At 50.1% G+C, this 16,410-nt stretch overlaps 2 protein-coding genes across 3 annotated transcripts; one reads left to right on the top strand and one right to left on the bottom strand.

Moving 5' to 3' along the window:
- Window positions 1–1,370: 1,370 nt before the first annotated feature.
- LOC119103888 (inhibitor of growth protein 4-like) lies at window positions 1,371–7,499 on the bottom strand. Its single transcript, XM_037227571.1, is given in 3 exon segments — window positions 1,371–2,766; window positions 2,768–3,006; window positions 7,234–7,499. Coding segments are annotated over 2 exon segments (729 nt in total). The 5' UTR covers window positions 2,906–3,006; window positions 7,234–7,499; the 3' UTR covers window positions 1,371–2,175.
- A 69-nt stretch (window positions 7,500–7,568) lies between these two features.
- On the top strand, window positions 7,569–15,017 carry LOC119103630 (CAAX prenyl protease 1 homolog). Of its 2 annotated transcripts, none has more exons than XM_037227234.1 (8): window positions 7,569–7,606; window positions 8,659–8,929; window positions 9,520–9,666; window positions 11,607–11,804; window positions 12,453–12,747; window positions 13,127–13,446; window positions 14,280–14,497; window positions 14,795–15,017. In XM_037227234.1, the coding sequence occupies exons 2-8, from the start codon at window positions 8,789–8,791 to the stop codon at window positions 14,937–14,939; spliced, it is 1,464 nt and encodes a 487-aa protein (XP_037083129.1). In that variant the 5' UTR covers window positions 7,569–7,606; window positions 8,659–8,788; the 3' UTR covers window positions 14,940–15,017. The 2 variants fall into 2 exon arrangements, with proteins under 2 accessions (XP_037083129.1, XP_037083127.1); XM_037227232.1 differs by having other exon boundaries at window positions 7,573–7,642.
- The last annotated feature ends 1,393 nt before the right edge of the window (window positions 15,018–16,410 follow it).

The following is a 16,410-nucleotide window of genomic DNA, read 5'->3' as shown; positions in this document are numbered from 1 at the left end:
ACCGACCTCATCCGTCTCGCGAACTACTCCACGTTTGTGCTCGTGTCACAGTGCTTCTGTTGCTCCATTCCATCACTGACCGCCACTGGAGCCACCCCAGCCCCAGTCCCTCATTCAACAGTACTTGCACTCGCGCAACGCCGCCTCTGACATTGCGTGTTGGCTTGAGGGTTCATTACCGGGCCCGAGCCTCGCCGGTGTCTGTCTTGGCCACGCGTGGGACAGCGTCGACGTGCCATCAGTCCATACGGGGAGTGTCCGGGCCACCCGACACCCCTGGCCCAGGTGGGCGAGACAGATGATAGCCGGATAGCCAGCATCTCATCCCACGTCATGTCGGACGGATAACACGGCTGCCAACATACTCGCCTGACGACAACCACGACCGTATTGTTATAAATAGTGGTAGGTCGTTATCTAACCTGACAACTGTCGGACAGGACAAAACATCCGCCCTGCGAAGCAGCAAAACAGGGCTTCATGCCAACAAACAAGTAATTCTAGCGACGGTGGGCGCACGCTCCATCATTACTGGCTGTTATGGTCCTTCGACTTCTCAATACCGCCTTCTCGGCGGTCTGGCTGCTTGCTGACAGTGGGTGCCTCCAGTCATTTATCGTCCGCTTGTAATGTGGCAGTATTCATAATTCTGCCTCAATGTTATGTTTGATGTCAATTTGTTATCATTACAAATGTTCATTCAAACTGGTTGGAAGACTAAAATGGCCAGCAATGAGCGCAATAAAAAGCGCATCATGGGTGTCCGCCAGCCCCGTATCTAACAACCAGCAGGAATCAGAGCCATGCCAACAACATATCCGAAGCGACAAACGTGACGAGTGCATTTATCACATCAGTGTCGTTGTCAGTGGGATGCGTCGGCTGCGTACCCAGTGAATTTGCTGATATTTCCTGTTCATGTACACCAGTGAGCGAAAGGCTTCCGTTTTCAACTTGCATTATTTGACCTCAAGCGCACCGACGTGTCCTTTTTGTTGTTTATTGGAGTTTACGGGCGCGCCGACTGCGGCGGTCATTTGGCGCCCATGCTGAAGCGTCCCGCCGCTGGCTTAAACAGCGCAGGACAGCGGGAGAGAATAAGTCTGGCGCACTGTCAGCATCATATAGCGCCCCACAGCAACGCCTAATGACCCTTGAAACCGTGTCGGAAGCATCTAACGAATCATCCGCACAGACGCCGCTTCAGAACGCCTATTCAAAGATCTCTGTTGTTCAAGGTGCATTATCTCCAAAGATGAGCCAACGTGGGTCGTCTTAGCAGCTTGCTTCCACCTTTAAAGCCATGCGTCAAAGGGTCAGCTCAGTTTTGTCACGACAAAATAACGCCGCGCTACAGAAACACCACACCGTCATAATTTGACATTCTATAATTCTGTATCAAAAGCAGATCAGTACACACATGCTACCCTGCTCGGGTCATCTGAAACCGCACAGTGGCGTCCAGGCGGTGCAGCGCGCTACGCGCGCCCCTGCTAACAACCGAGTCAGCCGGGGGCGGGTGCGACTCTGCCAGTCGCGTGCCTGGTCCCCGCAGCGATCACACAGAGCACCCATAGGCTTTGAACTGGCGACGAAATGCTCCACACACTGCAAACGTGACGATGTAAATCGCTTCGGGAGGGCTGTCGAAGAACCAAACAGCAAATCGGCGCACAATGAGGAAATGGGCCGAGGCAGCAGGTCGCGAATCTGCGCACGGCAACCAGTGGGACGCGATAGCTCACAAAACGGCTCGAAAATTACAAACCTGGTTAATGGATCAAGAGAGGCGCATATTGAGACAGACAGGTAGAACACTGGTGCATCATGTGAAAAGCAACTCACTGGCGGAACAATCAACAAGTGCTGACGACTAGCTACAAAAATGTGCCATCAATGGTGGCCCTTGGCAACACACGGACAGCGTACCGACGACAAACAGCATTGCCGACATGTTCGCATTGTCGGCGGAAGCGAATCTGAGCCACAGTGAGACCAATGGAGAAAGCGACAATACAAATGTAAGAGGCGTGCCGATGTGAGATTACGCGACTCTTCTATAAAGTCGGCCGTTATCGATGATCAGTTAGCTCATGTCAGCCTAAACATATAAAATACGACATGCCCGCGGCAAACACCCGTCACGGAAACGCGCACACCATCCTTTCCAGACGCTCACTTCTTCTTTCTGTCCTGGTTGCACTTTGGACAGAACCACTTGCCCTTGGGCTTGGTGGAGAGTCCGACACAGGCAAAGTGGAACCACTCGATGGGGCAGTCGAGGTTGTCGCAGCCAATCATCTCTCCGTAAGACACCTGGTGACAGAGGCAGTACGTGGGTTCGTTCGGGTCCACCGGCATGTCCAGCACGTCCGACGGGTGCGTGATGGGCAGCGCCAGCTGACTCGCCGCCGCCTTCTTGGCGCGCTTCTTCTGTGGCGGCGAGTCGTCGTCGTCGTCGTCGTCGTCGTCGGAACCCCGCCGCTTGCGCTGTGTGCTATCCGCCTTCCGCTTGACGGCCTTCTTCTCGTCGGCGGCCGCGCCGGTGCGCTGACCCAGCGCCTTCTGCTTGATCTCCGACTCGAAGCGCGCCAGGTCCGAGTCCAGCCGGCGAATGTGCTTGTCCACCAGCTCGTACGTCTGGATGGCGAGCTGCACCTTGTCGTCGGCGAACTCGCGCAGCTTGGTGAAGAGCCGCTCCACCTGGGCGAGCAGGCGACGGCGACCGTCAGGCCCCAGGCCGCCAGCTGCCGCCCGGTACTCGTCCTGACTCGCGCTCCAGCGTGCGCGAGAGGCCGTGCGACCGCTCGTCCAGGTCCCGCATCAGCGTGAAGTTGCGCCGCAGCTCAGCCGGCAGACTCTCCAGGCTGTCCAGGTAGTGCTCTAGAGGGATCGGCTGGGCCATGTCGGCCACTCTGGCGCCCCGGCACGGCGCCGGTGCCTGGCACTCTCCTCGGCCCGCCGGAGGACAGCTGTTTCGGCGCGGCAGACTTGCCGGAACGCGATCTGGAACAGCGCAATGGGAGTTACGTTCCGAAACCAGAGCCCGCCTGTCACGTCAGTTACGACGTGCATCAGCTCAAACTGTAATGTTAACAAAAAAGAAATGCACCTATTGCATAAATGCTTACTATTTAAGAACACATACAAACAAGGATTAGAGGCATCGTTTCTCTTTTCACAGCCCTATTTCATTTCCAAAAATAATTGCTGTTCGTAAGCAATGCCAATATGAATCTCGCTCAACGGCAATTACTGTCATCGCGCGGCCTGGTTTCGCCAGTGGCATTCGAAATGTCGAAGCATCGGGAGCTTCACACGGTTTAGGACATATAAAAAACCTTTTGGGTAACTAGCATTGGTCAGTGACGAGTGGAATGTGTGACATTGGCGACCAAAATTATGCGAGACAAACGTAATACTGAATAAAATCGTGACATCAAACGAAATAAAACTAAAGATAACTGTATGATCATCACAGAAGTTGCCATTCGAGGTAAACATGATGTTGTATTCGAATGCCTGCCTACACAGCGTGTTACGTTTCAAGAATAGTTTGCAAAGGCTGAGATCACATAATGGATGAGTTCTATGAATTCTAACCCCAACGTTACAGAAATGAGGTGACGTATGCCACAGCAGCGTTTAGTACATTTGCCAGGCAAGGGTCATGTATGCGCCTCCAAATAGGAGCTTTCTTGCTCTTTTTATTTAGCAATAAGGCTACCCCAAGCAAACCAATCATTGGTTACACACCAGTTCGCAACATGCAATGATAATATTGGTTTGGGATCCATTGGAAAACGCTCTCAGCATATTGAACGCATTAACAATGTGAAACATTGATTATTCAACAGCAGGCGGTATTGTTTTCAACGGACAAGCAAGGGGGTAGTAGAGCCGAGAAGATGCAAGAACACATGGAGCCAAAGCAAGGGTGGGAGAAGAGAAAACACATGCCAAACTTAAATGGAATGTTCTGCATTTGAAGGCATTGAAGAGTAAGCATCACGTATGATGAAATAAGCTCCCTAAACTATAAGTGATATAACTATTGGATACTAACTATATACACAACTATTGGGCACATTTGTTAGTGAAAAACTGCTCCAGACAACACAACTTCTCTGTTTAGTAAATATGTTTTTCAAAGTGTCATTGTTCGATTACGTCATCGGACCTTGCAAAACACCGATTGAAAGCCAATTGACGGCCGTTTTAACTGGAAATCGTGCTCACGAACCCTAGATATGAATGGGAACACAACTATATTTTGATTAGCCTTGATCGCCGCATGACTAATGGAATGGCAAGGTATGAACGACGTTATTATGGCGTCACGGACGCCCGTGTGACTTTAAAATAATCTTTCTCAAATAGTCTGCACATCTTTGCTGGTGTATAGCTTAAAAACTAGAGGGGTATAAGTCTTACAAACAGTAGTGCTATGAACTGTAAAGAGCGATCTTCACGATGGCTATTCCATTTCAAAACCCCATACAAACATGGAACACTGTCTTGAACCACCGAATGAAAAGAAGCCCATATCCTGTCTTTTCAAGAAAGGGGGACAGAGTGGAACTAAGTAACCACAAGCATGTTGGTTTTACCAAACTTGCATCCAAAATCATGGGATCATTTATACAACAGGGCCATCTTGACATCTTTTCCAAAATGAACTTCTTCATTGCCCTCTAGCGTCTGCGGGAGGGTGGGGGTCTTGTGCGATCCAGCTCTTGCCCATGCTTGATGAATGGTCACTGCAATGGTCTTAGACCATTGCGAGCTAGTGGATTCCATTTACATGGATTTCAGAAAAGCCTTTGACAATGTTCCCCATCACAGGCTGCTCATAAAGCTTGAGAAACTTGAAGTTAATGGCAAAAGCTTTATGTGGATCACAGTTTTCATCGGCAGCTATCAACAGAGCGATGTGGTGGGGGGTTAATCATTCTGGTGCGGCAGAAGCCATCAGTGGTGTCCCCAACAGGTTTGCATCAGAGCCAGTCTTGTTTCTGGCATATTTCAATAATCTGCCAAATATGGCTGGTAGAGTTAAGCCCTATGTGGATGATAAAAGCTAAGAAATTACAAAGATCTGCTAAATTCTGACAGGAATGCTCTGCAAAAGTGCTTACTGCTGTGGAAAGGTGGGCACATATATGGATACTCTTTTCCAACAGCAATAATGGTGAGGCCCTGCATCTTCAGTGAGTTAACCAAACATCTACACATCATGATAGTAAAAAAGATTAGTTTTTCTGCCCATCAAGAGCAGATGGCCATGCAGTAAATACATCACAGGAGGACAGGGTATGAAGGTAGCTGATGGTGGGAACACTTTCAGACTTGTGTGGACCAAAATTTGAGTGGTGGCATTACATATCAGGATTGTGCCCCTGTTGTTCAAAAAATTGAATTAGGCCCCACCCTGAATATGGTGAATGTGAGTGGATGGCTAATGTATTGTCGAGACCAAAGGAGGGTAACCAAGTTGCATCGTGCCTTGACTTTCTATCCTTTTCCTTTCTTTCTTTCAATCCATGTCATGACTTTCTAGCATGAAATCAGACCAAATGGCCATAGAGCCCAGGGAAAAACTGCTTAGCATGTTCTAGCACACATGGTGAGGAGATATGCTCATAGCATAAATAATTGTTTCAGGCAAATGGAGCATCAGCCCAGTTGATCTGTTTCAGCATGATACAGGGTAGCAATTAACGGCCACAACTCATTTTGTGTGCTGGAAATATGTGCTGGAGTATGATAAGACTTCATCCATCCAGCATGGCTATGCATATGGCTGAAGGAATATGAGCAAACATACAGATAAGCATTTATGAATTAGTGTTATACATATGGCCATACTAGTAACCATGCCATCCAGTCTCCAGAAACGTCAGCCACTACATGACACCAGTGTAGGTGTACTTTCCTACCTACCGTTAGAAAAAATCATTGCACACCATTCGTCGTGTTTAAGGCGGCACATATCGTAAATCATCTCAAAACAGGTAGAATCATGCTTCCACCTTGGAATTTCAATACCTTCGATGGCGATCTCCCGAGCGCCGCGCGCACTGCACCGCCTGGACTCCCCAGCGCCGTTTCTGCGTTGCCATTGCGTAAATACAATATTTCTGCTTACCAAGAACTCTACAAAATGTACGGGACCAAGGTAAACCATTTGTCGTGTTTAAGGCGGAACATATCGTAAATAATTTCAAAACAGATAGAATCATGCTCCTACCCTCAACTTATAATAAATACGATAGCGAGCTCCGGAGCGCCGCACACACCGCACCGCACCGCCTCGACTCCCAAGCGCCGTTTCTGCGTTGTTGCGAAAGCACAATATATCTGCTTACCAAGAACCATAAAACATGTATGGGACCAAGGTACCAATAATAGAGCAACCAAAATAGTTTCTTATCGAGTTTAGGTACATTTATGAAACACACAGGCCAGAATAGTCCAGAACATATCAAAAACTAACCTAACCTAACCTAACCTAACCTAACCTAACCTAACCTACCCTACCCTACCCTAACCTAACCTAACCTAACCTAACCTAACCTAACCTAACCTAACCTAACCTAACCTAACCTAACCTAACCTAACCTAACCTAACCTAACCTAACCTAACCTAACCTAACCTAACCTAACTTGGATGATGCCACTGATACTTGAAATTCCATTCAGTAAAGCACGGTATGGGTCCGTGGGTGCACTGTAATAATTTCAGGCTAAACATGTGCTGAATTTACAAACAATTGTGCCTGGAAACAGTATTTTGAGACATGATTGAAGAAATATTTTTAACAGAAATTATCATTTAAACATCCTAGTTTCTTGCAGCATGAGCTTCCTATGCTATGGCATTAATGGTGAACATCTACAAAAAAGGCACTTAAATCTATGCAGTACAAGTACAGTACATTTCACAGTATATATAATACACAGTACTATGCAGTACATTTGTGTAGATCTTTCATACTATGCTGACGATGTTCAGGGTAGCATGTAATTTTGTAGTCCAGCCAGCTACGTTCCCTTAACTGACTCACCTGACTGTAATTTATATGCACAATGGGAGCCGTTGTAAACAGCACGAATCTTGCCTCTCAGCGCAGATTAATCATCAATGTGATAATACGCGATTGATTTGTGAAACCATCACAAGCAACCAAAACCACTCAGATTCCCCTACGACCATGCACCTCCACCACTCACCTCACAAAATTTAAAGTTGATTTATACGTGCCCTATGCGCTAGCGCGCAACGAAATTCCTACCCAGCTAAATTTGATATTCGTCCCGGTTGCGTCGTGGACGCATGCACAAAGTTCATCAGGAAATGTTCGCTCCAACCAAGATAAGATGCTGGCAATAGGAATGTCCATATGAAGTCATAAGATGGTAAAAATATTTTGATTCTTCATTTATACTGAAAATGGTTGTGTATCAAGAAGAGTTTGTTTTGCACGATCTCGCTACACTGACGCCGCATTCCCTTCTATCGAGTTTCATTTACAGCGCAGCCGTGACAGAATACATCGCTGAACTAATACAATCGCTTCGTGTCGCCGGCTGTCAGGGTGCTTACGTGAGTTGGTTGCGGGCGTGATAGAGGCATTTGGAGGTAGGTTGACCGTTGTTTTCCCCACATTCGGTGATTTCTGTAAGACTATTTTCTACTCTGCTCCTAAGTGTGTGTGTGCGCGGTGTCATATCTCAGGTCAATCAGAGGACTATTTATTAATTGATACAAAAATGACAATTTTGACTAGAAATAAATGAGGCTAAATCAGTTAAAATAACACCATAAAACACTCAATAAACTGCACACCAATGCATTCGGTTTTAACCAGAACGTTTCAGGGAAGACAAGGTTGTTGGGCTCCCAGCCCCACTCTCCCCAGTCATTTACCCAATTGGCCTTACCATACAGCTACCACCAGCCTGAAAGTAGTATCATGAACAAAGCTGCTAAGACACAAGTTGACTTATTGCACATATATGTCTCATGGAAGTTATGCCAATCATTTTCCATAATTTGTCTTAATTTTGTAAAAATCACAGCAGTGCCATTGCAAGCATGTGATAAGTGTTTGGGAGCAATCTCTAGAATGTGCTCAGCAGACTGATGCAGGCATTATCATTATAACCTAAAACAGGTACTATACATTCTGCTCCTGGGAATTGAGATTTGTCTCCCTAGTGGTGGCTAAGGTCACAATTGATTACAGACTTTGCCCCAGCTCTGTGTTGATAAACATAGGATGTAGCACCAATTTTTGTTAGAGTGGTCCCAGTGATTATCCATCACACCAATTTCTTACTTTCTGTCAGGAGCATGTTATGGCAACCAAAAGAGAAAAGATCTGGCTTATGGAATATGAGGAGCTTGGCCTCTGGTCTCATGGCTACACCCCTGCACAGACCTATGGGACCTCAAATATGTTCAGATCTGGTTTCTCTATTTTATCACATCAAGCAAAATTAAATGCTAGTTTCCAATCTATTCATGCATGTTTTGCGGAAATGCTCACTGAGTATGATGTCAAAGGTGGGGATGGCCAAGGTGCAAGCTGTGGAAAGGGACTCAAACCCCTCCAATTGTAGATGGTCCTACACCCTTGTGTTCTTGTGTTCCAGGTTCAACAGTGTATAAAGCATTGGTTGGGGGCGTGGAAGAAGGTTGAGTTTCGGAAGCAGGTGCAAGTTCAAGCACACAGCCCAAGAAGGGGGCCAGTCAGCAACACGCCATCCATTGCGTCGCATCGCCATGCTGTCCGTGATCACCTGGCTCGCCGACACGTCGGTGTTTCGGTACCTGAGGACTGTCTCGGATCTCTCCATATTGTATGCCATCATCGTTTTTGCCGTGGCCATCTTTCTATGGGAAGAGTACCTTGCTTCCAGACAGGTATGTTGGCTGTACAGCACAATGTTTCTTTCTTGTTCTGCTGGCAGTTGGTAGAAACATGTACAGTGGGCATATTCTACCAGCTTATTTGCTCATTGTTAGGTCACTTTTCCTGGTTCTGATTGGTTTTTGTGAGCCAAGTGCTCAAATGCATGGTTTGGGCTAGAGGTATCAATGGTCCCTTTCACATATGAGGCTGAAGAGACATGGCACCACTGCTGTTGTCTCAGGCTTTTGGACGACAGTTTGAAACGATGGCGTTTTAAACAATGCAGCATGTGGGAGATCAAATGGGGACTTGATTCTCTACCCCCACTATCAAGCATTAACCTGGTTTATGCTTCTGGGCTGTGCCGCTAATCACCAGCGCCGCTTAAAGTGTGAAATGAACTGATAAATACGAACATGGGCAACAATATCTCGAATGTGTCAGCACACTGGTACTTCACACCCCTGTCAATCCTCTCTGTTCATGTTATCGCGTAAGGTGCCCCCTATCAAATGGGAGTGGAAATGCAGTCTCTTTTTTCCCAATAGATGGCTCTGCCGAAACACTGAATCTGGCGCCTAACCGTCCATTGTTGTTCCAGAGAAAAGTACTGCAGACCGCGCAGAAAGTGCCGGCGGATTTGGATGGCGCGATCTCAAGTGAGACGTTCGAGAAGGCCCGCTTATACAATATCGACAAAAGCTTGTTCGAGTCCTGTCACAATCTCTTTGAGATCATTCTGAGCACGGTGAGTTCGCACGCGCCGTGACGTCTCCCCGCCATGGGTTAAACTCACGTGGTCAGGTCCTCTTGGTCTTATTTCATTGGCTAGGATTGCGCATTATGTGTTAGCTGGGATAACTGGCGAAGCAGCGTAATAAAGCACATTATAAGACGAAGTAACTATTTTAGATTGCTGTGGTTGGCTTCGACATCACCAGTCGAACTGACTTGTGTCGTGGGTATCAATGTTTTCATCTGCGATTAATCGTTGGACAAGCTCTAACACAATTTCCGCCTCACGTGAGTGCAACTCATTTGTGGGAGCAACACAATGCGTGCAGTCCACCAAAAACACTGCGCTGCTAGAGGTTCAACTCAAAAGCAGCCGGAGCAAACAGTGACACATAAGCCGCAGAGCCCACGGATCAATCTTAAATAGACCACGTAGGCTCTTCGCCACCAGACGGGACACTGCGTCCTACAGCATCTCTGCTGGACCCGCCGGCCGGTCAGGGGTCGCATGGCCGAGGTGCAGCACTGCGGTCCTCTTCCCGGCTCGGGCTCGCACGCCAGAGGGCGGGATGAGTGCCGAGTGGGGATGCCGGTAGTGGTGCTGCACGTCGGGAAAACTAGAGGTACTGGGCTCGCTTCCTTGCAGTGCCCGATTTTCCTGCCAGAGTGGGAGGCGGGCGACACTATGTAGCTCCAGCAGCCGGTTGTATGGCAAAGCCCCGGTGAGAACACCAACGAGCGCTGATTGACCGAGGTCAACCACCAGTGTGGTAGCGTATGAATGGATACCGAAAGTAAGGCTCAGCGACTCCGTCAACCTTGTGTTGACGTTGACGTTGGCGTCAACAAACTCGTTTTACAACAAAGCTCGACGTTTCGTAACGGTACTCATGACTCACAGCCTAAATGTTCACTGCTAAAAATCGAGTTAGACACGCGTCAAACTAAACAGATCAAGAACATGAGATGCCTTCTGCCGCTATGCAAGAAATCTCGCGCGCCCTCGACGCGCCTAACGGTGTTTGGGAATCCACTGCCCTAAGAATTGTCTTGACCCGCAACGAGGCGGTGACACGGAATGTGTGTATATATATATATATATATATATATATATATATATATATACATATATATATATATACATTAGATATATACACTTATTTATATACGTGTATAATCTTTTTACGTGACAAGATCGGTCATTAAACTGTCCACGGTCATTCTAAATTCGGCGTTGGTACACTGTACCGTTCGGATGTTATTCGGGGTCACAGAGGTCGAATTCACCCCGACCCGGACGGCGTGCGTCTTGTTCACTGAACTTCCCTAGCGTTGGCCTCCCAGAAGTTATGTATTTTGACCATTCCCAGCGCAGTCTGCTGCGACCCACCCACATGCCATTCTCCTGCTGAAAGTGTACTTTACTGACCATGCAGTGCATTACGCGCAGTTGTTAGAAAAAAATATGGACAGCCAGAGCCATCCACGGAAGTATTTTCCTCGTGTTTGACGCTGACGCCATGTGACTACACATTGCCCCTTTCCAGTCAACACCCCTGCGTCCAATGTGAAATCTTCAAAAAGTTGGGGGTTCAGCGCTCCCGTCCCCTCCATTCCTCGTGCCCCGCATCACAGCCAAACACGATAATAGCTAGCAACTTCACGTGTTTTCCCCTGAGCCAGACGGTTTCCCATTGGGACATATCGGTACTTGGACCACGCTGCGATAACCGGCGACCAAACCTGCGACCGTGCTGACCGTAGCGGTCCCATGTGCGGATAGATAACCTGACTCGACCATGACGCTCTGACAACGCTGAGTGAGAGGCGTTGCCAACGTGCCTGTCGAGTACCGAGGTCACGCCCCCGCCCCGCGTCACGAGCGCTGTAGCTGGCCCGGCGCTGAGGGCGCAGCCCCCGTTACCACCGTGACCAGCTAGCCGTGTCGTGCAGAGTTTCCTGCTGTTGAACGTGCTGCCGCTGGTCTGGAGCCTGTCGGCGCACACCCTGCGCTGGGCGGAGTACGACGGCGAGATCAAGCAGAGCATGGTGTTCATGCTGTACTCCAGCTTGCTCTCGACCGTCATCGGCCTTCCCTGGAGCCTCTACTCCACCTTCGCCGTCGAGCAGCGGCACGGCTTCAACAAACAGGTGCGCCGGCCGGCCGCCAGCGGCGCGCTCCGCCGTCCTGACCCGCGCGCCCGGCGCTGCAGGTGCGAACGTGTCCCGGTCCACAATCCTGCCGAAACACGTGTGTGACGGAGAGCGCCGGCCACGTGACGTCACGCGGGCGGCCCAACAGACGGCGCTACACCGCAGGGGCGGGGTTTTCCGTGTGGTGTCACCACCACTCGACCGGCACCTGAGATACGTGAGCGAGCGGGGGCGGCGCGATGTTGCAGCGGTCGCCCCCACTTGCAGTGGAGCGGTGGAAAACTATGAGGACCGCGTCTCGCGCTATCTGGGGATTTCTGGCCGCCTCTTTGCGTATCGATTGTCGACGTGACACGGGAAGTTGTTGGCTGCTATCGGCCGTGTGTGACATCGATGCGTTGCCGACGACATCGCAGTCATGTTTTGTGTTCATTCGGCGGCCAAAGAGTGTCGCTTAGTCTTATTGACATTCAGACGTAGCAAAACTTTTGGATTTACGTGGGTCGTATCTATGATATGTAAAGTGAAACCTCCACGCACGAAGCTTAACTACACACCCGATTTTCGATCTAAGCTCAGTCCTTTATAACGCTAAGTTAAGCGTTGATTAACGCTGTAGTACGATATCCTTCACTTGCTCGGCAGACGCTGGGATTCTTCGCCAAGGACAAGCTGAAGGCGTTCCTGGTCAACCAGCTGATCAGTCTGCCGATCGTGGCAATGATCGTCTATATCGTCAAGGCTGGTGGCGACTACTTCTTCCTCTATCTCTGGCTGTTTTGCTTCGTGGTGCTAATGTTCCTGATGACCATTTACCCCGAGTTCATCGCGCCTCTGTTCGACAAGTACACGCCGCTGCCGGAGGGCGAGCTGCGTGAGATGATTGAGGCTCTGGCCGCCCGGCTGCACTTCCCGCTCAAGAAGCTCTACGTGGTGGAAGGTGGGCCGCGCCGCCAAGGGGAAGAGGGAGGGGGGGGGGGGGGTGGTCGACTGCTGCGAGAGTCTCTCTGAAGTGGCACTGACGCCTTGGAAACAAGTGGTGCTGCTGCGCCTTTATGCAGATTAATTCAGGATGCGCTGGATCGATAGTCTTTTGGAGCAGGTCGGGCATTTGCAGCATATCTTACTGCGATCAGCATATTCAGCATATCAGCATCATTCTTCATAGCTGGTAACTGGAGGCGATGTGAGTTGGCTTGGTTGGTGCAGCTGGCTTGTTGTATTTCTCTCGAATGTCCTCAGTGGGGGAGCTGCCTAATCTCACCTTGCAGGCTGGTATTCGGCCACTCACATGATCACCATTACCTTGCGCGGTTTAGGCTCGAAGCGATCGGCGCACAGCAATGCTTACTTCTACGGCTTCTTCAACAACAAGCGCATAGTGCTGTTCGACACCCTACTGGAGGACTGGGAGAAAACCGAGAATGACACGGACGAGAAGAAGGAGAAGGACATGGAGGAGAAGGACGCGAAGCCCGAGTCCGCAAAGGACGAGAAGCCCAAGTCCGCGAAGGACGAGAGCGGCGAGAGGACTGGCAGGAAGAAGGGTTGCAGCAATGAAGAGGTGGTGGCCGTCCTCAGCCATGAGCTCGGCCACTGGAGCATGAACCACGTGTTCAAGAACATTGTCGTCATACAGGTGGGTTTGGTGATATTGAAATTGTGCAGGACAGCAAATGTGTCGGAAATGATCGCCGTAGAGTTGAAATCAGCATGGTTTCCTTTTAGTAACTTCTGAAGAATATGTTGACACACTTGATTAGCTATGGGACAACCGAGTCAGTTCGAAAACGTGAGTTTCAACTGTGAAATGCTGTGACTCAGTGTGGCCTCTTTGTTTCCCTCCTCGGATCTATGGTAATTGTGTCGCGCTCAAAAAGATAGGAAATTTGTTGTGCTATTTTGTTGATTTGCTGCCGTCTCTTGTTCCTATTCACCACAACTCGGTAAAACAGTTCGAACCCCCTGATTGGAAGATTTCTTTGATCAGGGGTCACGCTACGCAGCGCTTTCTTCGCGAACCAGGACGCCACCATCCAATCGCGGGGTTCAAATCAAGCTGCAGTATGTTGTGGCGAGCATCAAACAAGCCGTAATGCTCGGTCCGATCCTGCTCGCCCTCCGACCTCATCTGACATTGAGCGGCCCTCTGCCACCGGCCGCAGGTCACCCCAGTCAGTGACAAATAGCAGGTGCGGGCAGGACCTGAACCCTCGCCCCGCTTCGCCCTCTGGGTGGGAGACAGACCCTCGAACGGATTGAGCCACGAGAATAGGCGATTGGGAGTCGCTAACGGTTAACAGTTGAGGCCATTTTCCATAAGCACGGTGCCAGACCTCCCGAAACGTGTCTCTGGCATACCGGGCGTGTTATCGCCGTATCCCCGATCAGCACGCGTGATCCGCCTTCCGTCGTCAGGGAGCCAACGTCGTTGCCACCTGCCCCACGTCAGTTCCTCCCCCGCTGCCACAGATCAACCTGCTGCTGACATTCGTGGTGTTCGCGGCGCTGTACCGCTACCAGCCGCTGTACCGAGCCTTCGGCTTCGGCCAGTCCATGCCGGTCATCGCCGGCTTGGTCATCATCCTGCAGCACGTGTTCGCGCCGTACAGCACCCTTTTCAGCGTGCTCGTCACCATGATGTCGCGAAGGTTCGAGTTCCAGGCCGATCAGTTCGGCAAGCAGCTCGGGTGAGTGTGAGGTGGCGTGGCGTTTGTGTGTGGGCGGCCGCTGCTTGATGGGCCGCGTCTGACGTCTGATCGCGCCATTGGGGCTCCGCATCGCGGCGGGATAACGTGATACACAGCTTAATTGAGTACCGCTCGGTCAGCTGGTGCATGAACATGCAGAGCACGTGACCCAGGGGATTTCAAAATTGTCATGCCCGATACTGAGCGGCCGATACTGTCGCGGCCTAGGTCTTTGGCGTCGGCGCCATTATGGACCAGCCGGCGTCTCCACTGACGATGCCGGCTTGCTGCCGCCAGGTACGCGGCGCTGCTGAAGGCGGCGCTGATCAAGCTGACAGCCGACAACCTCAGCTTCCCCGTGTACGACCGGCTGTACTCGGCCTGGCACCACTCGCACCCGCCGCTGCTGCAGCGGCTTGCCGCCCTGCAGAAGACCGAGTAGCGGCGCCGGCGGTGGTGTTGCAGGCGGGACCGATGCGCTGCGGACGCCCGGTGGGCCAGCGGCCTGGCCCGGCCGGCGGACGCCAGCGGCCTGGCCTGGCCGGCGGACGCCAGCGGTCAGGCCCGCGCCCCGCAGCCGGTGCCGCGCGCGCCGGTCAGAACTGCGCGCTGTGTGCAGTGAACGCGCCGTGCGTGCGGCGGAGTTGCCGAGTAAGCCGCGGTGCCGCGGTGCCGCGGCTGTCGGCGCACGCGGAAGCGGAGCGAGAGGAGCGCGACAGTGAACGGACTGCGGTGTGGGTGGAGCGCCTCGCCGCCTGGCTCAGGTCGGGTGGGGGGGGGGGAGGGGGGGGGGGGGGTAGCTCAGGTCGAGGGGGCGTTAGGTACGCCTGTTTGCTGTGGGGGGCTCGGAGCTCTGTCATCTGTGTGCCGAATTCCTCGCCAGGCGTCCAATGTTACAGCGATGGTTCGGGGCCTGCTGAGCTCTGAAGAAAAAGGTGGACTCGCTGCCGCGTTTGCTGCTATTCGGTTGAATATTTACGCCGCGTTGGCCGATTTCGTTTTTGATCCGGGAGTTCTTCCTTGCCTCTTTTTCAGAGGACTGCGTTCTAAATGAACGCAACGCTCAAGGTCGCTTATTTAATTTTGGGCTTACAGTCCTATCTGTATGACCGAAGGTGTGAGGACAAACTGTCGCAACCAGACCATGAATAAATGTTACCGTGTGAAACTCATTTTTGCTACACTTACCAACATATGGCTGCAGCGTGACTAGGTTTTGCAACTATGAATAGGTGCAACATCAGGTTTGCATGGCGATAAATTTCATGTAATGTTGCTCACAAACGGGCGAAGAATGATGAAGTGACATTTTCGACAACAGCTCGAATACGCACCCGAGCATCACCAAAGGCCAGAACATGTCACTGACAGCAAAGAAGCTGCGTCAGCTTTCGTGCATACTGCCCGTCCACCTCCAGGTTAATCCATGCCGAAGATAAGAAGTAGATGATCATCTTAAACCTACCGCTTGTTCGTCTTGTTTTGTTTTGAGGGCGGGACTGGTGCATCACGCATTTGGAACGACGTGCAAAGTAAATAGGATATGCATGTGGTTGTGGCGTGTTGTCAATAGGCGAATACACTGCTTGTACGCACACACACACGCGTATTCATATATATATATATATATATATATATATATATATATATATATATATATATATATGTTAATATGACGTTTATATTTAAACTGGCGTGCAAAGAACAGCGTTTTCACTCCGCCGTAGCGTTGGTGCCATACGATTTAGTCCCGTGATGACATATAGATATACATATACATATACATATGCATATACATATAGATATAGATATAGATATATAGATAGATAGATAGATAGATAGATAGATATATATATATATATATATATATATATATATATATATATACCTTATTTTAAAAAAAACATTCTGCA

Source organism: Pollicipes pollicipes, unplaced genomic scaffold (assembly GCF_011947565.3).
Source record: "Pollicipes pollicipes isolate AB1234 unplaced genomic scaffold, Ppol_2.1 Scaffold_5724;HRSCAF=6776_pilon_pilon_pilon, whole genome shotgun sequence".
NCBI lineage: Eukaryota > Metazoa > Arthropoda > Thecostraca > Pollicipedomorpha > Pollicipedidae > Pollicipes > Pollicipes pollicipes.
Note: the sequence above shows the minus strand (reverse complement) of the source record. Positions and strands in the feature narration are given on the sequence as shown.

Coding starts and splice junctions, on each gene's coding strand:
- LOC119103630 (XM_037227234.1), top strand. CDS start 8,789: ATGCTGTCCGTGATCACCTGGCTCGCCGACACGTCGGTGTTTCGGTAC. Junction 9,667..11,606: donor TTGAGATCATTCTGAGCACG/GTGAGTTCGCAC, acceptor CGTGTCGTGCAG/AGTTTCCTGCTGTTGAACGT. Junction 14,498..14,794: donor CAGTTCGGCAAGCAGCTCGG/GTGAGTGTGAGG, acceptor TGCTGCCGCCAG/GTACGCGGCGCTGCTGAAGG.